The 27,118-nt window shown below is 36.6% G+C and overlaps 1 protein-coding gene across 1 annotated transcript in view; it reads left to right on the plus strand.

Moving 5' to 3' along the window:
* Window positions 1-274: 274 nt before the first annotated feature.
* LOC149798892 (von Willebrand factor D and EGF domain-containing protein-like) overlaps window positions 275-27,118 on the plus strand; it is a 36,957-nt gene continuing 10,113 nt past the window's right edge. Inside the window, exons 1-5 of the mRNA XM_089956990.1 lie at window positions 275-375; window positions 2,490-2,624; window positions 18,780-19,022; window positions 23,335-23,397; window positions 25,928-26,184. Coding sequence (XP_089813116.1) covers window positions 330-375; window positions 2,490-2,624; window positions 18,780-19,022; window positions 23,335-23,397; window positions 25,928-26,184 — 744 coding nt within the window. The 5' untranslated portion in view covers window positions 275-329. The remainder of the gene's footprint in view (window positions 376-2,489; window positions 2,625-18,779; window positions 19,023-23,334; window positions 23,398-25,927; window positions 26,185-27,118) is intronic.

Genomic DNA, 27,118 nt, shown 5'->3' on the forward strand with positions numbered 1-27,118 from the left:
CAATGTTAAAAGACAATGGATTATTATTATTAAAAGACATTATGTGTGTTGGTCTTAGGTATCAGATTAAAACAGCCGTAGCAAGTATTTGTCCTTAATTCAATGACAAATGGACGTGAAAAGGATGTGGTTATCATATTTTCCTCTTTGACCAATCTAAAGGCAGTATTTTATCTACAGAAGGATGCCCCGTGCAGATGAGAAGTGCAAGTCAGCAGTCTCATGATGTATGTGTCAGAAAGGTTATCTTTTCTTTGGCCTGAATTAGAGCTTTAAAAGGCATGCACTTGCCGAGTCCGTAACACTGAAGGCTCAGCTCTACTTGTAAAATGTACAACACGGCGATTATGTTGGTGTCCTCTTTCTTTGCTCTTGGTAAGTTTGACTAAATGTAGCACCGCTTTAAATTCTAAGTTTGATACCAGGTTTGTGAGAATGTTTATAAATTCCCACCAAGATGTTTAAAAAGGTAAATAATAACTATGCCATTTTCAAGATAGCAGCCTTGTAATCTCTCTCTCTCTCTCTCTCTCTCTCTCTCTCTCTCTCTCTCTCACACACACACACACACACAAAACGCACATTTGCATATATGATGTCGAGCGCAAATGCATTGGTCTAAATTTTACGTGGGCACTTTTTGGGGGGAATTTCATGATGTGACTAGTACATGGTATTTTTGCTGAAAAAATATCAACAACAACAGTGAATTCTTTATTTTTAAGAAAAAAAAATTTCATTGATAATAATCACATACGACTTTTCTTTAGCCTAAAACATTTTTTTGCCTATTATCAACCCAAACTAATTTAATGTTGAGACTGTTATGACTTCGTGCATGGTGGGTTCCATAAAAGACGAATCTCTCTCTCTCTCTCATCGGAAACTATGTGCAAGAGCAATAAATAAAAACTATAATGTAATACTGCATTTTAATCACATGCGTACTTATCCACCATGGACTTTTATTTTGGGTAATTTGATTATATAATACAATATAACCTGCTCGTATGATGATATAAATGACGGAGGGTCAGTTTTATTTCATGATGCTAGGCAACAGGTTCCCGTTACCTGAATGGCTGTATACAAATTACAGATACTGATTATTATTTTGCTTTTATTAGTTAGAAAAAAATAACGAAGTAAATTAATACACGTTTTAATCAGAATATCCTTTATTTGGAATTAGTATATTACAATTTAATTATGAGGATTTACGAAATGATATTTGCAATTCAATTAAGTCCCAATCGAAGAAAAATTCTGGGAAAATTTAGAAGTTATCCTCTCCTCGCGGAGATTGCAGTTTGCTCAGGTTTCGTTTGGTTCATACTGTAGCGAACTTAAAAAATTAAACGGTCAATCCCTAATCAAAGAGACTTTTGAAACCTGACTTTTAAAATGCGACTGCTGCTATAGGGAGGTGATAATTATTGAAATCAACATGTGTTTTAAGTTCATTTTAACAAACATCAGCAAAATCAATCATTCACATTGTGGAGTTGTCCGTAAAATTAGAAAGTTCCCACGTGAACACAGAAACAAGTACAAATCTCAATCAACTCAACCCTTCGTATTCTTCTACGTTGAAAGCAAGGTTTAGGTAGGCATGGAAAATTTCAGCTAAGTCAAGGGTATGGTTTGTATCATACAAGTACTGTACTATTTGCTTTAAGCAAAAATGGATTTCGTCAAAGAAAAATAATGATTTTAATAATCCAATGTTAAATATTAAGAAAGGGTTTATTTTTAATTGTTAATACATTCACTTTCTTCAAACATACAATGTCACGTTTGTTTCATCAGTTATTCAATAAGTGATTTAATCGAGCAATCGATTATTTAAACAGTTGAATTAAAGGAAATTATCTATCTATCTATCTATATATCTATCTATCTATCTATCTATCTATCTGTGTCTCCTGCCGGAGTCCATAAGGTATCTCAAGCTCTTTTCTGCTTATGTACACGTCTATTTGTTTTGATCGTTTGAAATCCCGTGTCTTAATAGATTTCGTACTTTTGAAATAATCTGTCTCTATTACAACGTGTGCCATCTTTGCGTCCAAACGGTTTCGCTCACTCTCGTCTTCTTATCTAGTGATTTCCATCATGTCTTCCGTTTATCTCTAATGGTCTGTTGGATTGTATAGTTATCCTTCGTACATATTAAATTATTTGTCACTGATCTAATTCTATCTATCTATCTATCTATCTATCTATCTATCTATCTATCACTTACCTGCCTACATTCTTATATAGATGGCATATTCCATATATACCTAGCTAAATCGCTAACTCGCTAAGTGAAAATGTAACAGGATGCACGAATGTATACAAACAAGAGTAAACATGCATATATACAAAGAAACATAAACACATACTAGTCAACGCACAGAGCCATTCATATAAATACACATGCATACTTAATTTTGCTGACAACCTTCTCTTTACTTACCTTGCATTATATGGAACTGTACTTACAGGAGTCAGTCAAGACCCTTGTATAGTTAATATGCTAATAAATGAACCGAAGAGAAGTCCCAGCTATGTACCTGGAATTGGGGAGGCACTTATCTGTGACAGAGGACTGGCAGATGGATGGTATCGTTTTGCTGACAGTGAGTAGCGTACTAAAGCACATAACAGAAACACAGCTACATATTGTCCATTGACACATTCCCTGTAAACGATCTTACGTATTTAGCACTGTATACAGAAATATACATGTCTGTTACCGGTAAATAGCGGTGGGTTTCCAAAAGTGATTATCCTGTTCCAAGGGTCGAATTTACTATCGATGCTTCCCGATTAGATCACAAGCAAACGATATTCTGCCCATTTTACCGGACGATGGGCAGCCTGACAGTTTCTCCTATATGCGACCACCGAAACTGACCATTTTAAACAAGACACACTGAAGCAAAATCAACTTATAAATTACAAATAAAGATATTAAAAGAAAGCCTGGCTGGCGTTCTGTTTATGTATGTATGTATGTATGTATGTATGTATGTATGTATGTATGTATGTTTTGTAACAGCTTCTTGAGATTCAGTGAATTTACTTCAACTTCCAAACACCATATAAACTCAGTGGTAAGTCTGCCAGCATACCGTAAATATAGCTGCTGATGACGTCATTCTGGAACTATTAAACGCGTTTCGTCCCTTGTAATTATGTCGGAATATCTAATCTCTTTGTAAGGGTAGTTGAAATACCTTTCTCCATGCCAATACAATCCAGTACACTTAAATCCAATAAGACGCTGAGAGAAATGCGGCTAAGTTTGTTATTACTACCAATTTTTAATGCTGTTTACAATCGGACAATTCAGACAAACAGTAGGTCGAAAGTTAACTTTCACAGAGCTGCAACACGTTTGGTCTAACGAACTGATGTCAAGTTGGTTACTTATTCCTTATTCCCTATTGAATAAAGAATAAGTAACCAGTTATCGATTGAATAAGGAATAAGTAAACAATTACTTATTCCCGATTCAACTATTTATACACACATTTGGTTACTGATTCCTTATTCACATCCAGGTGGGTATTCATTTTTTATTTATAGTTCCATAAATAATTGGTTATAACTTATTGAAGATTAAAAGTCCTTCAGGGCATGCACTGGTGTTGTTCTAACCCATTTAGAGAAATAAGAGTGTTCTTTGGTGCCAGCTATATATAGCTGACTAGAGACAAATCACGGACTATGTGGAGGAAGGGGTTAGGATATTGGTGGGTATACATAATTAGTAATTTGAAATAGGATTAATTAGTTGTGTTTTGTGTTAGATGTTGGGGTCGCGTCCTGTTGTGCATGGCGCAGAATATTAGTATTTGTGTTCGAAAAGCTTACTAATGGCTTACTAATGGCTCAAGTAAACGTGAAACCACAAAAAACCATACACGTGTGAAATTGGAGATTTCACTTATAAGATAATATCTTACTTGTACAGGTGGGTCAATACATTTCATCTTTAAAGAGTTTTGACATGGACCTTTCACTGACATTTTATCTCTAGGGGATAGTATCGAGCCACGAAAGAAGTCATGATGAATCTCATCGAGAGGAATCAGCAAAAAAAGGGGCAACCTATGGGCACCGGGTATGAAAAAGACGCACAGTTTGGATCTATTGAATATATTGTTATTATTGAACCCTTTACTTGAATATATCGATTTCAACGCCTCTCTGATAATATCTAGTTAGGGATCTCTTCCAACTGTATGAAAAGTTTAAAGAAAATTCGTCGACCCGATTTCTTGGAATCCGGAGATGAATATATGATAGTTGTAACAAAGTCCATTAGCAGATTACCTCTTCAGGCCATATCTGGTTCCTACAGTTCACCACTAAAATGATATTGGCATTTATTATTGCATGATATCTTCTAAACAGATATATATTTGACTCCCAAAAGCATTTTTGACGGCGTTTGTCTAATGCAAGCGGAAAACATAAGAGGGTCATTATGGATACCAACATTATTTAAAACCGTTATAATCTATGAACAGATTACAGCCAAAGATTACGATGCTTTAACCCTTACTCGGAGAATTTTCATTTCAACCCCTGTTTGACATTCGGTAAAGAGTAACCAATCCCAAGAGTAGGAAACCGTAGAAGACAAATAGTCGAGACGATTTCTACGAATTTGCGGTTAAATAAAAGAGGTCGAGCACAACACATGCGATCAGAATATTATGCCTTACGTATATAGTTGGGCCTCTACATCTCCTCTTTAGAGAGTTCTGACAATGGACCTTCCTTGATATTTTATCTCTGTGCGAAAGAGTCCACCCACGAAGTAAGTCCTGACGAATATCGTCGATAGGAAACAACGATGGGTACAGGGTATGAAAAACATTAAAATGTTCATAGATTGTATCAAACTAATTGAACCTCTACTAATATGATTTTGATTACAACGCCTCTTGGACATTATGTAAATAACAGAAAGGAAAAGTGGAAGAAAACACACCGAGCCAATTTCCAGAAATTCTTGGCTAGATAAAGTTAGTCGAGCACAAAACATGACGTAAAACTTTATATTAATTGTTTACATTTGAGCTAATACGTCTCCTCTTTATACAGTTTTTACACAGACCCATCCTTGATATTGTAATAAAATGAGTATCAGCTATTTGCATATAGCTCTCCATTTTAAGGATTTCATAGATTTAAGTGATCACTTGGTTGGTTTTGGGAAGTCGGTGTCCTCAATCCGACTAATTAGCCAATTGTTAGGGCAAAACATCACATTGTAGTGTGGATGAGATTCCAAGATGGATGGTTTAACTTTATAGTGAGTTCAGGTTAGAGTACCATAAGTGTCCATGAGCTGAGTAGTCCTTATTAAAACCTAACTGTATGTAACGATTATGTGAGTGCATTTGCAGTATTCGTGATGGGTGAATGGTAAATTGTGCAATAGAGTAATTTAGAAGGGACGGTTCCGTTCTCTGGATACTTCATGTGTTGTTGTTATAATGGAAGATATGGTGGAAGGTTATAGGAGAAATGGGGCTTAAAAGAACAATCTGACTGGCCTGAGGTAGCACAGGTAAAATAGTTCCGTTAATAGGTGATTGAGATGTATATTTTCACGGCGTGAAAAACGCAAATGTTAATAAACGGTATCAATAGTTTGTACTCATGGAAACCTTACTTCAAGAATGTTGATTTCAATTCCTCTTATACTGTTTCGAAATAAGGCCCCATTCTAACGGCAGAAAAGGTTTAAAGAAAATTCGTCGAGCCGATTTCGAGAAACTTGCGACTAAATAAAGGAAGTCGAGCAGATCACATGCCTTAAGATTATATACATGTGGGCCATTAGTCCCCTCTTTATACAGTTTTGACACGACCCCTCCATAGATATTTTATCTCTAGAAGATACAGTCCACCTACTAAGCAAGTCCTGACGAATTTCGTGGAGACGAAACAGCGATATAAGGGACGTCTTAGGGGGGGGGGTACCGGGTCTGAAAAACACGCAAATGTTGATAAACGGTATCAATAGTTTGTACTCATAGAAACCTTATTTAGAGAATTTTGATTTCAACGCCTCTTATCCTGTTTAGAAATAAGGCCATATTCTAACAGCAGAAAAAGTTTAAAGAAAATTCGTCGAGCCGATTTCGAGAAACTTGCGACTAAATAAAGGAAGTCGAGCAGATCACATGCCTTAAGATTATATACATGTGGGTCATTAGTCCCCTCTTTATAAAGTCTTGACATGAAACCTCCATGGATGTTTTATTTCTAGGAGATAAAGTCCACCTACGATATCATTCAAGCGTCCATGTCAAAACTCTTTAATGGGGGGTACGTAATTTCCCAACTGTATACGTAATGTAAATTCTTCTTACAGCATATATTTTATCAGACCTCCTTTATGTAGCCGCAAATGTCTCGAAACCAGCTCATAAAATTTTCTTCAAACTTTACTTTGGAGCACATACCTACCTAGAAACCATCGTGGAGTCTTTGAAATAAAAATCCTCTCTAAGTAGGATTTTAATTGGGTCAAACTATTGTAGCGGAAACTACATCGGCTACAGTATACCGATTCTAGCTATCTCGCGTTCTTTATGATGGCTGTTTTTATTTAGAGTGATACCCGGCTGAATCTCTCTGAGGACTGGTGCTCCAGAGTGCTACAGATTTCTGTCTCAGCAGGATGCCGTCTTATTTCTGGCTTCTTGTCGCGAGCGGGTGTCCTGCGGTCGGCGACGCCGTCGTCAACTGAGTCGCTGGATCGTCGTCTGGATCGCCAGGTCGCCGACTGGGTTGCTGAACTGGTTGCAGAGCGTTGACTGGGTCTACGACTGGGTTATGGAGTCGTCGACTGGATCGCTGAATCACTTGCTGGGTGGCTGACACGGTCGCTGAGTCGCCGACTTGGTCGCCGAGTCGCCGATTGGGTCTCCGAGTGAGTCGTAAAATCATCAAATGTGTTTTTGTGTCGCAGAATCGCCGACTGGGTTGCAGATTCGTCGGCTGTGTCGCTGACTGTGTCGCAGAGTCGCCGACTGGGTCTTCTGTGAGTCAGTTGCCGAGTCACCGTTGGGTCGCAGAAGCGTCTACTGTGGTGCTGACTGTGTCGCAGAGTCGCCGACTGTGTCGATTACTATGTCGCAGTGTCACTGACAGGTTCACCAGCTTGGTCGCAGAGTCGCCGACTGGGTCTAAAGACTCGGTTGCAGAGTCGCCGACTGGGTACCAGAGTCGACGATTGTATCACTGACTTAGTCGCAGAGTCGCCGAATGGGTACACGAGTGAATCGCAGAATTGTCGACTGTGTCGCAGACTTGGTCGCAGTGTCGCCGACTGTCTAACTGACTGTATCGCCGGCACGGTCATGGTCGAGCGTCGTTACTCGATCAAGATCAACACACAGAGGGAAGAATAGTGCGAAATGATGAGACAAGTGATATCATCAGTTCAAATGTGTATTGTCGTAAGATTGCCGCATTTCTTGGACGAGTCTTCTTGCGCCTGTATCCTGGTGGACGAAAGTCCTTGTCCCTACACTTTTTAAATTCACCAGCTTGGCCTTTTCCTGTTGAGCGACCTGCGATCAATTGTGCTTGCTCCGGCTGGTGGTTACACTGCTTCAATTGCAAGGGACGTCTTTATTTATTTTTATTATGGGAATAATATGGTTGAGATTGAGGTTGTTTTGGATATGTGACCCTCGACTTGTAAATAGCTTTAAATGAAGTAAACAACTTTTATTCTCGGAGTAATCAGGACATACAGGGCTTGGGTGATATTTTATATGTAAACATGATCACGTGATCCTTTATTTCGCATTTGGACATTTCCAAAATTGCGCATTAATTAGTTTTAATAGTGATGCTTAGAGATCGATCTTACAGTCTGGGCTTAAAAAACGCTTGATATGAAGTCGTTTCCTTCTGTTGTAGCCAGTTTTTGAATTTAATGTTAATTTTTCTTCAGATTCTTTGGATTCTAAAACATCAATTCGTTTCTCTGGAAATACAGAATTCTTGAACAAAGACATTTCTTAAAATTTTTATTGGATTTCAAAGACCGGAAGATTATTTCTTGTGTTTCTACAAGGAACTGTAGACAACAGCATTGAACAGGATACAGCATACGTCATCGCCTTCCATATTGGATTCTTCGTCGGGACTCGAACTTGAAATCATTAGAACAATTTATCATTTGGACTTCTAAAATTGTATTCGTGGATTATTATCGGAGTTTGTTTTTCAGATTTAATTCTTGAACCCGTAAGTTCATATTTTTTTTTATTTTCACATTATTTTTTCCAGGGAAATGAATTATTTGTTAAATTTTCAAAGCTTGTTGTTTTCACTCTTTCTTGTGATGCTGTTTATTCGAGCCTAAACACGTAACATAGGAATTGGGGGCTCGTCCGGGAATTTTGAATTTTGGCTAAGATATTTCAGAAAACTTTGTTTTTTGAAATTTGAATTCATCATGTTTTTTTAATCTAAGTGAAATCGACAAACTTTTTATAAAACGTCATCAAAAGTGGAAATCGTTCTTTCAAATCCTACCCAGGAACAATTAGGTCTTTTCAAAAAAGATGATTTGGTTCAACTTGCTAGAAAATACGATCTTTCTGAGGTAAATGCTTCCTTAACGAAACAAGAAATAAGAAATTGTTTGGTTCAGTATTTGGTAGAAAAGAATTTTTGGATAAAAATGCTTTGGTTTCGTTCCATAAGTCTGTATCAGACTCTGACATAAAAGTGAAGGAATTAGAATTAAAATGCAAGATGGAATTTGAGATGAGGAAGCTGTATCTTCAGAAAGAAGAAAGAGAAGACAAATGCAATTACAAGCGGAAGAAAAAGAAAACGAAAGACAAATGCAGTTACAAGAAAAACAAATGCAGTTGCAATATGAGAAAGAGGAGAGACAGACACAGGAAAGAGAGAAAGAAAAACAAATGCAATTACAAAAATAACAATTGCAAATGCAATTAAATAAGGAAGAACGAAAGAAAGAGAGGGAATATCAATTTAGAATAAAAGAAATGGAGCTGGCAAGTGAAAATCATATTTTCACTTCAAATACAAATTTAAGTTTTGATCTTGCAAAGAATATTAGATTAGTGTCCCCTTTCAGAGAAAAATAACTAGACAAATTTTTCACTCGTTTTGAAAAAGTTCCTGAAAATTTGAAATGTCCAAGGGAACATTGGACTCAGTTATTACAATGTGTACTCACTGGTAAGGGTAGTGATATTTGCAATTCATTGTCAGTTCACCAAAGTGGTAAATATGATGTGGTTAAAGAATGCATCTTATGGGGTTATGAGTTAGTCCCTGAAGCTAATCGGCAAAAATTCAGAAACTATAGAAAAGAAGCTAGACAAACTCACGTCGAATTTGCTAGAGAAAAAGAGCAGTCATTTGATAGATGGTGCTTAGCCAAGAAAGTTGAACGAGATTATGAAAGTCTCCGACAACTTGTATTACTTGAAAATTTCAAAAACTCTGTCCATAGTGGCATTAAGTCTTTGACAGGCATCAGATTGAAACTTTGGAAAATGCTGCTCGCGCTGCTGATGAGTATTCTTTAACTCATAAAGTTCCTTTTGCAAATAAGACTTCTACTCAACAGCCTTCTGGCAGAAAAGTATTTCAGCCTAATACAAGAGCTTCTAAAACTCAGACTGGTACAACTTCTAAATATCAAGTTTCTGATAAGCTTGATTAAAGATCCTTGTCTCTTCCTACGTGTACCTATTGCAAGAAGAAAATACACGTTATTTCTGATTGCTACAAGTTGAAAAATAGGCATCAGAATCAAAACAGACCTAGTCTTATTTCTAAGAGATCAAGATCACGGGCATGATTTGAAAGCAATACATTTGTTGGGTCTAATAAACCCCAGTCTGATTTTATTATGGAGAATTATGAACCATTCATATCGAAGGGTTCTATATTACTCATTGGTGATTCGGCCAATCCTATCTCTATTGAAATTTTAAGGGGCAAAGGAGCTTCTCAGAGTCTTTTAATGTCATGTACTTTGCCTTTTTCTGAGAAGTCTTTTTCTAACGAGAGTGTTCTTATTCAGGGAATAAAGTACGGCTTTGTTAATATTCCTCTCCAATGTGTAAATTTGTCATCAGACTTAGTCTCAGGATCCGTGACAGTCGGCACGGTGTCTGTTTTACCCGTTAAGGTCATTCATCTATTACTAGGCAACGACCTAGCTGGAGACAAGTTTGTGGTTAATCCACTTGTAACTGACAAGCCCAGCTTGGATCAGAAAGTCGATCCAATTGAAAACGAATTCCCTGATTTATTCCCAGCTTGTGCAGTTACCAGAACTATGGCAAAGAAAGCTCTTGAGAATGATGTTGATAAGGAAAGTATTCCTTTAGCTGACACTTGTACTGGTCAGGCTTTTGATGAGGTCACTTTCACTCCTTGCTTGGATCGATCAGATGGCATTGATCACGGTGATCCTCTTTTAACTACACATTCTCTTTGTTCTAATCAGGGTGATAAACGACAATCACTTGTTGTCGAACAGGTAAAAGATCCTGCAATCTCCTGTTTGTTGCAAAGGGCTTTAGTGAAACTGAAGCTACTGAAGTTTCTGTCTGTTAGTTCATTACAAATGGAATTCTTATGAGAAAATGGAGGCCTACCGAGGTACATGCTGGTGATGAGTGGTCAGTGAAATATCAAATTGTAGCTCCAAAACCTTACAGACAGGAAATACTTAGTCCGGCCCATGAAACTCCATTGGCTGGTCATTTAGGGATTAATAAAACGAATCACAAGATCTTGACTCACTTCTATTGGCCAAAAATCAAACGTGATGTTAGTAAATATGGTAGATATTGTCATATCTGTCAAATGGTAGGAAAACCCAATCAGAAAATACCTAAGGCTCATCTACAACCTATTCCTCCTTGACGAACCATTAAGTAGAATTATGGCAGATTGTGTTGGTTCTTACCTAAGACCAAGTCAGGTAACCAATACCTGTTGACCATTATGTGTGCGTCAACAAGGTTTCCAGATGCAATTCAGTTGAGGAATATAAATTCTAAAACAATAGTAAAAGCTTTGATAAAGTTTTTTTTACTCAGTTTGCCCTTCCCAAATCTGTCCAGTCTGATCAAGGCTCAAATTTCATGTCTGGAATTTTCCAGGAAGTTATGTACGACTTAGGCATCCAACAATTCAAATCTTCTGTCTATCACCCTGACAGCCAACGGGCATTAGAAAGATTCCATCAGACCTTGAAAAATATGATTCGATCATATTGTTTTCATACGGGTAAAGATTAGGATGAAGGCATTCATTTACTATTGTTTGTTGTTAGGGATTCAGTGCAAGAATCTCTAGGCTTCAGTCCCTTTGAACTGGTTTTTGGACACACTGTGCGTGGACCATTGAAGTTATTGAAAGAGAAACTTCTTTCTAATGAAGAGTCTGTTTATGTTTCCAATTTAAAGTATAAGCTGTCAAAGGCTTGTGAGATCGCAATAGAAAATCTGCACTCTACTCAATCCAAAATGAAGTCAAGATATGACAAAAACTCCATGGAAAGAAGATTTCAGCCTGGTGATAGAGTATTGGCTCTCTTGCTCATACCACAAAATTGCATACACTGTACCCTTAGGGTGCCCCTTATTTGGTTGATTCTTCTCCTGGACATTCGTCAGGACTTGCTTCCTAGGTCCGGTAGAGAAGAAATGTGAATGAAGGGTCCACATCGAAAGTCTTTAAGGAGGAGAGGTAATGTCCCAACATTATACGTAAGAGATAATCTTCTTACAGCATGTGTTCGACCCGAACCCCTTTATCTAGCCGCGAATTTCTCGAAATCGGCTAGACGAATATTTTTTGAAAAATTTCCTATTGCTAGGACGGGTCTCTCGTTAGATACTGTTCAATCAGCCTTATGATCAGGAGTACAATTAGTACAAATGTTTGATCTATTACATTTTCGTATTGTTCATATCCGACACCCATAGTGCGCCCTTATTTCGCTGTTTTCTCTCGACGAAATGTCAGGACGTCCTTGGTTAGTGGACTTTATACCCTAGGGTTAAAATATCAAGGAAGGGTCCATGTAAAGACTGAATAAAGAGGGGACGTAAGATATAATCTTACAGCATATGTAGAGCTCTAATTGCTTTATTTAGCCACGATTTTCTAGAAATAGGCTGAAATTTTTTTTTTTTCTAATGTTTCCTCCTGTTAGAACGGATCACTACTTTCGTAATGACCAAGAGACGTTGCAATCAAAATCAGCTAAGTAGGAGTACAATTGATACAACCTATTGATACAATATATTTACGTTTTCTTGTTTTTCATACCCTGTACCCACAGCGCGCCCCTTATTTCGCTGATTACTGTCGACAAAATTTAACTGGTCTTCCTTCGTGGGTGGAAACTATATACTAGAGATACAATATCAAAGAACGTTCTATGTCAAAACTCTAGAATGGGTGGACGCATTTTCCAAAATGTAAACGTAAGCTATAATCTTTTTACGGCATGTAGTGAACCAGACCTCCTTCACCTAGCCGCTTATATCTCGAAATCGGCTCGAGGAATCTTTATGAAAGTTTTCGTATTGCTAGGACGGGTACCTATTTAGATACTGTCCTAGAGACGCTGAAATCAAAATCCTCTAAGTAGGAGTACAAATTAGCACAAGTTATTAAAACGATATATTAACATGTTCGTATTGTTCAAACACGACACTCACTGGGCGCCCCTTATGTCGCTGTTTCTTGTGGACGAAATTCGTCAGGACTGCCTCTTTTGGTGGACTTTGTCCTCGAGAGACAACATATCACTCTAACTCCTGTCTCTAGCCACGAAATCTCGAAATCGGCTTGAAGACTTTTCTTCAAACATTTCATACTGTTAGACCGGGTCCCGATTTAGATATGTACAAGAGACGTTCAAATCTAAATCCTCTAAATTGGAGTACAATTATTAGACTATTGATACAATCAATTAACTTTTGCGTTTTTCATAACCGATTCGTATAGCCTACTCCCCCTTATATTGATTACTCTTCTCGACGAAAATCGTCAGGACTTCCTTCGTAGATGTACTCTATCCCATAGAGGTAGAATATAATAGAAGGGTCCATGTCAAAACTCTAAAGAGGGGACGTAATGACCCAACTGTATTCATAAGATATAATCTTCTTACAGTATGTGTTGTCTAGCCGCAAATTTATCGAAATGGGTTCGACGAATTTTCTTCAAATTATTCGTACTGTAATAACGGGCTCCTAACTAGATAATGTCTAAGAGGCGTTGAAATCAAAATCCTCTAAGTAGTAACTCAATTACAACAAACTATTGATACAATATATTAAGATTTGAGATTTTTTCATACACAGTACCCATAGGACGCCCCTAATTTCCATGTTTCCTCTCGACGAAATTCGTCAGGACTTCCATCGTGGATGGACTCAATCCCTTGGAGACAACATATTGAAGAAAAGGCTCATGTCAAAGCTCTTAAGAGGGGAACTAATAACCCAACTGAATACGTCCGACATCATCTTCCTAAGGCATGTATTGTATTCTACCTCTTTCATCTCGTCGCGAATTGCTCGAAATTAGCTCGACGAAATTTCTTCTAATTTTTACTACTTTTAGAACGGATCACTAACTAGACGCTGTCCAGGGGCAGTTGAAATCAAAATCTTCTAAGTTGGAGTACAATTAATGAAAACTATACCATCTATTAATATTTGCGTGTTTTTCATACCCGGGATATATAAGGAGCCATTTATTTCAGTGTTTTCTCTCGACGAAATTCATCAAGATATCCTTCCTAGGTGGACTCTATCCCCTACAGATAGAATATCAAAGGAGGGTCCATGTCAAAACAGTACAAAGAGGTGACGTAATGGCCCAATAGTAAACGTTAGATATAATCTTAAGGTATGTGTTCTGCTTGACTTCCTTTATCAAACCGCTAATTTCTCGAAATGGGTTCGACGAATTTTCTTCAAAACATTCCAACTTTTAGAACGGGTCGTTAATTTAATACTGTCCAAGAGACTTTCAAATCAAAATAATCTAAGTTGGAGAATAATCAGTACAAACTAGTGATACAGTCTATTAACATCTGCGTGCTTTTCATACCCGGTACTTACCGTTCGCCCCTTATTTCGTTCCTATCTCTTGACGAATTCGTCAGGACTCCCTTCGTAGATGGACGCAATATATCAAATAAAGGTCCATGTAAAAACTCTTAAGAGGGGACGTAATGACCCAACAATGTATGTATGATCTCATCTTCTGACGGCAAGCGTTGTACTCGACTGCCCCTATCTAGCCGAAAAATTCTCAAAATCGGCTTAACGAATTTTCTTCAAACTTTTCCTACTGTTGGAACGGGTCCCCGTTTAAATACCGACCAAGAGACGTTGAGATCAAAATCATCTAAGTTGGAGTACTCTTAGTACAAACTAATGATACAGTCTATTAATATTTGCGGGTATTTCATACACGGGACTTATAGGGCGCCCCGTATTGAGCTGTTTCCTCTCAACGAAATACATCAGGATTTTCGTCGTTGGTGGTCGCTATCCCCTAGCAGTAAATATCAAAACTCAATGAAAAGGGTACTCAATGGCCCACATGTAAACGTAAGATATAAGCTTACAGCATGTGTTCTGCTCGACTTCCTTTATCTAGCAGCTAGTTTCTCGAAATTAGCTCTACGAATTTTTTCAAACCCTGATTACTGTTAGAACCAGTCCCTAATTAGATAATGTCTGAGAGACGATGAAATAAAAACCTCTAAGTTGGAGAACAATCAGTACAAACTAGTGATACAATCTATTAGCATTTGCGTGGTTTTCAAACCCGATATCCATCGGACACCCCTTATTTGGTCGTTTCCTCTTGACGAAATTCGTGAGGACCTCTATCTTGGATGGATCTATCCCCTATAGATAAAACATCAAAGACTGGCCCACGTCACAACTCTTAAGATGGGACGTAATGGCTCAACTGATTAGGTATGACATCTTCTTCTGACGGCATGTGTTGTACTCGACCATTTTTCTCCAGTTGCGAAGTTTCTTTACACCTTTCCTACATTAAGAACGGGTCCCTATTTAGATACTGTCCAAAAGACGTTGAAATAAAAATTCTCTAAGTTGGAGTACAATCACTACAAATTAGTGATACAATCTATTAGCATTTGCGTGTTTTTCATAGCCTGTACCCATATGGGCGCCCCTTATTTCGTTGTTTCCTTTCGACGACACTCATCAGGACATCCTTTGTGGGTGGTCTTAATCCACGAGATCCACGAGATATAAAATATCAAAGAAGTGTCTATGTCAAAAATCAAAGAAAATGTGACGTAGTGTCCCAGATGTAACGTAAGATATACTCGTACGGCACGTGTTGTACTCTAACTCCTCTAGTCGCAAATTTCTCAAATTTATCTCGACCAGTTTGTTATGTATGTTCCTGCTGTTATAACGGGTCCCTAGCTAGATAATGTCCAAGAGGCGTTTAAATCAAAATCATCTAAGTGGAGGTTCCATTAGTACAAACTATTGATACAATCTATGAATATGTGAGTGTTTTTCACACCCGGTATCCGTCGGATACCTCTTATTTCGCTCTTACCACAAGACGAAATTCGTCAGGACTTTATTTGTGGATGCACTCTATCCCCTAGAGATAAAATATTAAAGAAGGGTCTATATCAAAACTCTAAAGAGGGGACGTAATTTCCCAACTGTATGACGGTAGATGTTGTACTCAACCTCCTTTCTCTAGCAGCGAATTTCTCGAAATCGGCTCGGCGAATTTTCTTCAAACATTTCCTGCTGTTACAATGGGGCCCTATTTAGATAGTTTATGAGAGGCGTTGAAATCAGAATCCTTTAAGTAAGGGGTCAATTAGTACAAACTATTGATACAATCTATTAATAATTGAGTGTTTTTCATACCCGGTACCCATCTGGCGTCTCGTATTTCCCTGTTTCCTCCAGACGAAATTCGTCATGACTTCTTTCGTGGATAGACTTAATCTTCCTATAGATAAATTGTCAACAAAGGTCTATGTCAAGCTCTTTAAAGAAGGGACTCAGTGGCCCAGATATATAAGTAAAATACAATTTTCATACAGAATGTGTTGTACCTGACCACCTTTATGTGGTCGCGACTTTCTCGAAATCGGCTCAACGTATTTATTTTTTTAAATTTTTTATATAATTTTAGCACGGGTGCCTAACCAGGTACTGTTCAACAGGCGTTGAAATCAAAATCCTCTAATCAGAAGTTCAGTTAGTACAAACCCTTGATTCAGTCTATTAAGCTGTGCGTGTTTTTCATACCTGGTACCCGTCGGAAGCACCTTATATTGCAGTTTGCTATCCACGAAATTCGTCAGGACTTCGTTTGAGAGTGACTCTATCCCCTCGAGATAAAATATAAAAGAAGGTTCCATGTCAAAACTGTATAAAGATATAATGTTCTCACGGCATGTGTCTTACTCGACCTTCATCTAAGAGTAGATTTCTCGAAATCGCCTCGACGAATTTACAAAAAACAAACTTTTTCTACTGTTAGAACGTGTACCTAGTTAGATAATATGCTGGAGACGTTGAAATCAAAATCCTCTTAGCCGGTGTTCAATTAGTACAAACTATCGATACAGTATATTAATATTTGCGTGTTGTTGATTTTGTTGGGTTTTTTCGGGGGGGGGGGTAATACCAGGTATCTATAGGGCGTCCCTTATTATGCTGTTTCCTCTCGACGAAATTCGTCAGGTCATTTTTCGTGGATGGACCTCTATCCCCTAGAGATAAAATGTCAAAGAAGGGTCTATGTTATAATCTTACGGTATGTGTCGTACGAGACCTCCGTCATCCAGCTGATTTCTCGAAATCGGCTCAACGAAATTTCTCAGGACTTCTTTCGTTACTACACTATCCTCTAGAGATAACATCTCAAGAAGGGTCCTTGTCAAATCTCTTTAAAGATGATACTTAACGACCAAACTGTATAAGTAAGATATAATCTTCTTGCGTCATGTGCTTTACCCGCCCTCCACTCCCCTTTATAACCCCAATTTCTGGAAATCGGTTACAAGTATGCTAAGTTCCCCAGTTCCAAGGACTTCAAGACAATAGTCATGTCAACTGAAGGCTTCTTAAATTCGTAAATGCTCCACATAATTCTCCTCTAAGGACATGACGATCACACAAGAGAATCTCAAATTTCACACTTGTGTGGTTTTTTGTGGTTTCCCTTTTACTTGAGTCATTATTAAGCTTTTCGAACCCAAATACTAATACTTAACGCCATGCATCACAAGACACGACCAAATGCCTAACACACCTAATTAATCCTGTATCAAAATTACTAAACACGTATTCCTATCAATATCCTAAACCATTTCTACATATAGTCCCTGAACTCTCTATATTCAGTTTTATATAGCACTCGCATTTCTCCAGTCAGGTTAGGATTACACCAATGCATGCCCTAAAACGCTTTCATCTGCATTAACTAAGCGGTAACCAATTACACACTGAATTGGGAATAATGAATAAATAAAAAAAAACTCGGTGTGAATAAGGAATAAGTATTCAAATGTATGTGAAAATATTCGAATCGGGAATAAGTAAGTGGTTACTTATTCCTTATTGAATCGGGAATAAGGAATAAGTAACCAACTTGATTTCGCTGTCTAACGAGGCACTCCAAACTGAGTTTAATTAAACCAATTTTCTCTTCCTGTGCCGACGCTTCAGCACATCTCGTTGGAAATAATGTTTGAATGAACTAGTTTTACATGAGTCTGCATTCGTCGGATGGCTTCTATTTTTTTTTACCCTTTTATATTTAGTAATCTGCGCGTTACATATTTCATTACGATCAATATTAATTTTAAACAAATATTTATGCATAAGAAATCTACATATTTGCAGGAGACGGATCAATTCTTTTTCTGACCTAATTTTATATAAAATGCATTTAAGTACCACTTTTTCAATTGCAATTGTGTAAGTGTTGGCAACTGGCTACAAATAAAATCAAAGTACATTTAAACATACAAAATATACACATATGTTTAATGTATTTTGTTTTTGTCAGCTAGCGGGAGTAGACTAATATTGATGATGTTCACAAACCTGACCAACATACCGATTATCAACAGAAAGCGTCTTTTTGATATGGATAATTTACCTTGTCATACTTGTTTTTAAAAAGATCGTTGCCATTATGAATTAGATACAATTTGTGGGGAAAATGGCTCATTCTTTATGTCATCCTTGTTATTTTATAAAACCACGTATTCAATTATTTCCCCCAAAATGCAGCAAACTCACTTCTCTCTCTCTCTCTCTCTCTCTCTCTCTCTCTCTCTCTATATATATATATATATATATATGACAGTCAACTTAAATTCAGCACTTTTAGAAACTTAATTATTTTGTTCCGCTCTTAATAATGGTGTCCCTATTTAATGATGGGCCCAAAATATCTATTGAAATTCAAAAGATCTCGATACCAGGATGTTCTCGTTTATTTGAAACTTTTGAGAACTCATGAACATTTTATATAACTGTAACAGCCGCCATAGTTCATGGCTGATGAATACAATATTTACAAATCTGAATGATTGATTCTAGAATCCCCATGTATTAATTGTATTAAATCAACAACTCGTCATTTGAGTATGGATGTATATACAAGTATGTATAAACGATGCAAATCTGTATGTATCCATCTAGATGGAATGATGCCTGAAAAATGCATAGACCGATATCACTGCGGAACCCATGATCCAATCTGGTTTATGGGTAAACATCCTGACAAGCAGGGACAAGAAGCTACAGGAAAGGCGTGTGCCAATACAGGTTTCGGAGCCTACTGCTGTGGCTACGAAGTCGGAACTATCACCGTCAAACATTGTGGGAGTTTTTTCGTGTACAGACTTTCCCATGTGCAAGGGTGCAGCTTTGCTTATTGTTCAGGTGGGTAAAACAAGTATATATATTCTATGGAAGAGCCACGTTGATATTAGACTGACCAATAGCATAAGATATAAATGTCACGAACAAGGCGGTTTCCACAGTAACAAATGCTTTAGTATAAAGTTATACATGTGGCATTTACGTTTAACCTTTGAAACCTTAACTTGATCAAAGACTTAAATTAAAAAAGATGCCGCAATAATTTAAAATTAAAAGTCACGGGCTACATGAAATGTGTGTCCATAATTTAAAATAAATAAATAAATGATAAAAGGACTTTTGGAGATTTGGTATGGGAGTTTTCCAACTTTAGCTCAAACACTTACGAGCTTGAAAATGCATCAGTTTTGTTGCAGAGTGACCACTCGTTTTGCGAGGTATTAAAAACCGTTTTCCCTCGCTGATATGAAAGGTCTATCTTTGATGCCAACGTATTCGTAAAATTAAATAATTTCTTTTACGCCTTTTTGTAATTTATATATCATGAAAACGCTTATTTAAATTTTCAAGAAGACATTAAGTTTGAAAAATCACAAAGAATGATGTTGTTGTTGTTGTTGTTGGGTTTAACGCCATTTTTCAGCACACGATAGGCTACACATGGCGGCCAGTATTAATGGTGGAGGAAGAACCCGGGAAATCCGCAGAAAGAACCACCAACCCTCGAGAGAAGCTACTGGCAAGCTTTCTCACGTACCCACGTTGGCCGAATCCGAGACTCGAACCCACGCAGACAGAGGTGAGGTGGCAGTGATCCGTAACGGAGAGCGCTTTATACCAAAAACTAATGTAAAGACGTAATTAAACAGGTGTCTTTTTGAAAAAGAAAAAGAAAAATCTTAATTCTAAAAGCCCTTCACGCTAAAGCTTGGCCAGTTGATATACTTCATTTGTACAAAAAGCAATAAACATGATGCACACACGCATCCACACCCATTTATGTTCCTGATATAAACACGCTCTGCCAGGTTCTCTTAAGGTGGACTACAGATGGCTGTGAATGAGAAAAATGTGGTAATTGCTAAAACGTGTTCTCTTGGTTTGTAAACAGGATGTATTATTCGAACTGTCTCATGTGAACTTATGGGAAAAAGCAGGTATTTAAATTCAAATGTTAATACATGGTTTTAATAATCCGGAATCTTCTGCATCAAATTTTGCAAAGTGTAACAAGGCTCATGTCATATTTTATATTCCTTATTTACACGTAAAACTAAATTGCACTGTCCATACATCGATAACAGTTAGCTCTAATATAGCTACTCTGATATAATTTCTCACACTCTCTATCAATTTTAAACTTAAACTATAAAAACAGTAACTTTACCGACCCCTGATATCCTCCCCCCACAAACTGCTCTTGATGGTCCACAGCAACAACCCCTTTCTGGTGTCCATTCAGAAATATGTATATCCCTCTCGCAAGCTGTTATCACACAGGCAATCTGTGGAACTAATAAAAGTGACAGAATGTTATGCTTTTTGTCTCGTTGTATACGTTTACGCTTGCCACAGACTACCTGTGTTTTCAAGTCTGTGGAGTTTTTCAATTCATTGTTACACCAGACCAATCATGTAGAAGGTCTTTATACAGGTATATAATTACTTTTCACAGGTATGTACAGGTATATAATTACTTTCCACAAAATATGTTCGTAAATTGCATTTAAAATAATTACAACAATCTTAATGTCCACCAATTTACTGAATTATCCATATTGGTCGGGTGAGTTATTTCAAATAAATTTGAATGAAGTTGGCGACATTTCTCCAGTAAAAATAATTACATACTCACACAAATATCTGTCCACGTCTTCCTTTGGCGTGATAATGTAGAAAAGCTTTAGTCTTAAAAAATGCACGCGACCTGAGCAAGTGTCTGCCCAAAAGAAAAATCACAAAACAATTGGTACTCTCTGTCTTCTTAACAGAAGAAAATTCACAAAACAATTGCTATTCTCTGTCTTCTTAACATAAGAAAATTCATTAAACAATTGATATTCTCTGTCTTCTTAACATAAGAAAATTAACAAAACAATTGGTATTCTCTATCTTCTTAACTTTCACCGGACTAACTCATAAAGATGCGTGATAGCTCGTTGAAATGGAAACTTTATGAACAGTAATATGACGCCTAAATTACTGACAATTTTCATTCAAAATGCGAACACCTTTAAGAAGTAGAGGGCTAGAAGTGAAACTGCAGTATAATATGTTCATCATTTGTATCCATTTTATTACCAAACTGACATCGCGTTCCTGTATTAAGAAAAAACGAAATTAGATCCCTTTGCGGCATGTTGTAAAATGACAACTAGTAGGTAAATTAAGCACAAATTTTCTATAATTGACAATGCGCTAAATGTTTTAGTGATGTTGAACTTTAACGCTTATTATGGGTAGACAATTCACTCAGATTTATTGTCAAGGTGCGAATCTGCATCGACTCGGCCGGGAACGAGTATTTCTCGCCCATTCGACAGAGAAGTCTAGCTGTTTTGTTAACCTTACATTTCTTATCTCCGTCTAGACATCTCAGACCAGTCGTCTCAGTCAAGGTGTCCACGCGCTCAGAAATACTTTTAAAAAAAGAAACCCTTGTTTTCTTCTGCTGTGCCTGACGTAGTTGTTCTAAAATCAAACAATAACAACAACAAGGATATAACAAAAACATAGTAACTTGAGGTAAATCCATCTTAGAGAACACACCATACAAAAACATTTCGAGAGAGACAAAGACACACACGCATACGATGTCAAACTTTTTGGTATTATGCTAGTTCGTTCAACACAGCATGGTTTTATTTTATTCTATGTGCATGCCTAGCTCAATACATTTTAAGGTCAGCTCATTAAATGTAGCTACAGCTACGTAACTAGTTTGAAATACTTCGCTGACCTGAAAAATGATTGCTACAGATAGGATAAAATTCTCAATGCAGTGTGAAATGAACTATGACAGAAAACACTGATCCGTGTACATAGACTATAGACCTATACACTTCATAACCTCCCAACTCTCTTAACAGCTACAGAAAACTTAGTAACAGTCAGAAATGTATTATGTCAAACATGCTTTATTCTAATTTTGTTAAGCATCTCCATTGTGCCCCAGGTGAATAAAAAATATACCAATAATATTTAATGACAAATAATGCACTTACCAGCCAGAAGGAATCATCTATCCGTCAACACATTAATCCATAAGCAAATTTCACGGCAGCACTTGCCATATTTCCAAGACAGAAAAATAAATTTTCAAAGAAAGTTTAACACATGGTTATCCGCTATGGTCCGTATTTGGAGGGTCTTTAAAACACAGGGGTAATTTTAAAATCAATATTAAGGACAACACAAGTATGTCACAAAGAGTTCCACCTCCTCCAAAGAAAAGGAAGTTATATACGATAGTGACACAGATCACTAATTACCCGTGAATAACCCAATCACGGACACTCATGCTCTATGTAACTGTTTGTTTTAATAATTGCCTATAAAATACAACAAAGGTGTGGACCCACTTTAGTTTTATTATTTACAATATTATTTTCTAAATTGGAACTGATGAAAATGAAACATTTTCTTGTAATAAATATTAACTATTTATTGTTAATTTCATATAACATCCATATATTAAATGTGATAATACATCAATAATATGGAACATTTTATGTTGTTATTTTTTTGGGCTCAGGCATAAAAACTGAATACTTCGGATGACACGGTCACACCACAGCCCTCATTAACATATTTGTACTAATGCACTGCATGTAAACATTTGCGCGTGAACTATATTGCACAAGTGAGAAGTTCTTGTTTACTTTAAATGAAATTATTGGGTGGAAAAAAAGAATCTACGTTGGAGTTTGGATCGAGACAAGGAAATTCCAGTAGCGAGTTTACATTATATGTATCCACCCACCCCCATCGGCAAGCCTCGTAGGGAGACAAATAATGTAACCCCTTGACTGGGATTTCCTTGTCTCGGTCCAAACCCAAACATAGATTCCATATGCAGCAACGTTTTACTCAACCCAGTCAATTTGAACCCGGTCAGAACGAGAGGACCAGTGGTTTTCCTGTTCCCTGAGAAGGCATTTACATGGCAAATTACAATCTGGATGAAGTTGGTTTCATCCTGTCACACATTACAAATTTCAAAGAAAACCTTGTTCCATAATCGCAATCGTTCTTAATTTTGAAAAATAAAGTCTCCAATGACCAGTGCAGTGTTAAAGAAATGTTATTTTAGAATATGGAGTATGCTTAATGTACATTGTAAGGTTCATGGTTTTTATTTGTTTAAATACAGGAAAAGGGGATCCTTGTCCATTTGGCACATCATCACCATCAGGCTACCAGCCAGGATGTGTAGGTAGGTGATTCAAAATCTTTCTATGTATATATGTATATGATTTTATTTTATCAAATGTTTATTCATAGAATGCATTCTCTTTTTTACTTTTGAGCACGAAGGTATATTTGTCAGTTGAGCACACTTTCCTCAAGTTGAAGGTGACAGACTTCCTATTTTTTACAATATAAAAATTACAACAACGAAATAAAAAGGAGAAAGCTTGCTGGAATCGACGGTGCTAAAATCCTAATATACCAGCGTTCACCCGCGCCCGTCCAGCTAGATTTATTTCTTTATAGTTAAAACACCCACGAGCTAAGAATATGTCCATATCCGATTACCAGTCTCAAAAACATGTCTAATGGCCATCCATTAAACAAACTGGTTAAGATCGCCTGCTGCATGCATGAAGATATGGTGTTCTAAGAATGTATTTGCTTGCTTAGATATATGTAATTAAGGACAAATTATTTCCACGTGAAGAATACCCACAGTTAAATCAAACCATTGCACTAAACGTTCTTTTCTAATCACCAACCACCACGAACATGCTGTAAAGATATACAGTTAAGTCAATCTTCTTTTTTACTGGAAATCTGTCAACTCTAAATAATATTATCATTATCGACTTTTTTTATATTCGTCTAACTGAATCGTCTATGACAAAATACAAACTTGATATTTTATTAGTGTAAGGTGTTTTGGCTTGGCTGTGATTCTTGTATAAACCTTATGAATCATGATTTAAGAATGTACTAAGTACTGAGTGATACGTAGGCGCTCTGACAGGTTTGCGTAATCACTCTCTGGTGGATGACTGGTGTTTTTGAGCGCTAATCATTGGACAATTACACTTTGATCACAAAGACTCTTTATTTCGAAAACGTAGGTTTTCTCATGATATAATGCATGATACATATAATGTGTTTTTAAATTTAATTATCAATAAGCCTGATTTGTCTGGTCAGTAAGCCATTCCATAAACTGACCAGTTGCATAAAAATTACATGTTTATAATAGTTCTAGCTCATAAAAGAGTTTTGGAGAATCACGTTGATATCGGACTATGTTAGATGTATGTTGCTTCCACTGGAAACTTCGCAATTATGTGAAGTTCCATAACATTTACAGAACTCATCTTTGACTCCATGAACTACTTAGTCGACGAACTATTTAAATAGTTTGCCGACACACTGTAAAACTTGTTAAACAAGGCTCGTATTGACCATGACATTATATACACTACGTTCTTGATCTTCCAACTAAGTTCTTAATCGCACTTTCAGATTCTTCACCTACCGCATCTTATATTGTACCGTCTTCCCATCCTGACTTTGGTTTCCGATTTATTAACTTATTCCAATTCTTGTGTACTAGTGTGTACTCTATATGCAACCATAAAGAATGGCTTTATACATACGTGCGTGCATGTATAAACGCATGCATACATCCATCCATCCATCCATGCATACATGCATACATACATACATACATACATACGAACATATGCTCTTTAAAAAAGGTAACATAAAAGAGTGAAGACAACAAGCTTTGCAAAATTTAACAAATAATTTATTTCCCTAGACACCAAAGTGAAAAATAAGAACAAAAACCTTTCGGTTCTACGAATTAGATCCAAAAATAATCCAAGAATTAAAGTACAAGTCCTATCAATGAAATGTTCTAAGTGAATCTCAGTTCAAATCCCGATGAAATTCAAGATGGAAGGTGATGACGTCTGCAATTGCCTTCAAAGTGCAGGTATTTCAAGTCTCTTGCGAATCACATAAAATATTATTCCAGTTTTTGAATTCGGTATAAATTCCACTAAATGTCTTTGTCCAAGTATTATCAGAGCACTTTTATATTTCCAGGGAAATTAATCACTTGAAATTCAATAATATGAAGAAAATAAAAATTCAACTCAAACTGGACACAACATAAAACAACTTGACGTTTCAAGTGTTAAAAAGCCCACCTGATAGAATTATTTTCATAGCATCAGTTATAAGACTAACTAAAACGCAAAACAGATTCCCGGATGGGGAGCATCCTTCTAGTAAAATAGAAGTTTGTTACATGATAATTATCACGTAGTCCAGGTATGATCTTGCCTCAACTTAATGTTTCTTACTCTGAGATAAAAAAGTAGTTGTTTACTAAAACTTTACTGAATTTGAAACAAGGCCAACAACTAGATAGAATGTTTCTATTATTAGCTGTTTACATCAAAAATAAAAATTAAAAATTTAAACCATCAGTCAGAACAGAACCCTATTCTGGACAATATCAAATCCAGTAAACAATATTACATTGCAATAGCATGTAATGGACTAAAATATATAAAAAATAACAAACAATTAAATTACATATACATGCAAACATATATATATATATATATATATATATATATATATATATATATATATATATATATATATATATATATATATATATATATATATATATATATATGTACATACGTACGTACATACATACGTACGTGCGTGCGTGCGTGCAAGCATACATACTTTTCATCTCGTTTCAGCATCTTTCCCCGCAATGACCGGGAACCCAACTCTATTGGGACCATTTAGATCTGGATTCTGTTCAGACGGCAATAGATACACCGATTTCTACTTCACGTGTCGAGTCAGTTACTTGAATCCTATTGATGCAAACGTGGCTTTTGAAATCAAATGGTTACTCGATGGGAAACCAATTAACGTAACCACCAATATCTTTGGGTTTGAAAGAGAAGCCAGTATTCACGTCAATCAGTTGCAAACTGCGATGGGTCATGAGGTAAAACGATGCTGTATATACGTCAGTATATTTTCTGCATACTTACTACACGTACAAATTGCAGATAGTTATATATATATATTGGTGTGTGGATGACGGGTGTCAAGAATTGGTTGAAATAAATGCAAGGCTTTCCCAGGGGAAGAGAAGTGTTCTGCAACTAGACTTCTTTCCAGCTGCTTTGTCATCCAATGAGATCTGTGAAGATTGATTCTTTTGTGCAGCTTTTAGTTTCATGCAGCCTAATCAAGGCTGCAGATTTTATGTGCGATAATATACATTATGTTATCTGTCTCGCGTGATTTCTTGAAACGCTGTAGACATTCTTAATAGTACCACCGTCTTGGAAGTTATTCACTTATATTAAGAGGACTTCATTTATTTAATTTATTCATTCATTGGAATTACAGTGCTCGAAATATTCAGTTTGATTTCAATAATAGCTGTTAAGGAAATATCGTGAATTCACTTAAAGAGATTTGGTTATTTAATAGTTATCACGGAATTAATGTGAAATAATAATTATAGTTACGGCATTTGTATGGGAAAATATGAACGAGATTTTTGGATGGAATACTGCACGACCTTGGGAGTGCAGTATATCAATCCGACAAAACGAGTTCATATTTTCCCATACAAATGCAGTAACCTTTTTATTATATGCTCATTTTCTTATTCTACCTAAGGCTTAATTATATAAATAAAATACACTACAAGAAACAACGTAAATGAATGTATGCCGTATTCAAACTAAATACACAAGCGGATATTCATCATTCCACAACAACAACTTTATTACTACGCACATAACTCCGACCAAATAAATTTGAACTTAGTCGCGCACTCGATATAACTTTCGAAAGAAAATGGCGTGTCTAGTTAAAATTGAAATTTGGAGTCATATTGTGAATGAATGTGCATTGCAACAACTTTT

This window comes from Sinohyriopsis cumingii, chromosome 5 (genome assembly GCF_028554795.1).
Source record: "Sinohyriopsis cumingii isolate HCF-2022 chromosome 5, ASM2855479v2, whole genome shotgun sequence".
NCBI classification, from domain to species: Eukaryota; Metazoa; Mollusca; class Bivalvia; order Unionida; family Unionidae; genus Sinohyriopsis; species Sinohyriopsis cumingii.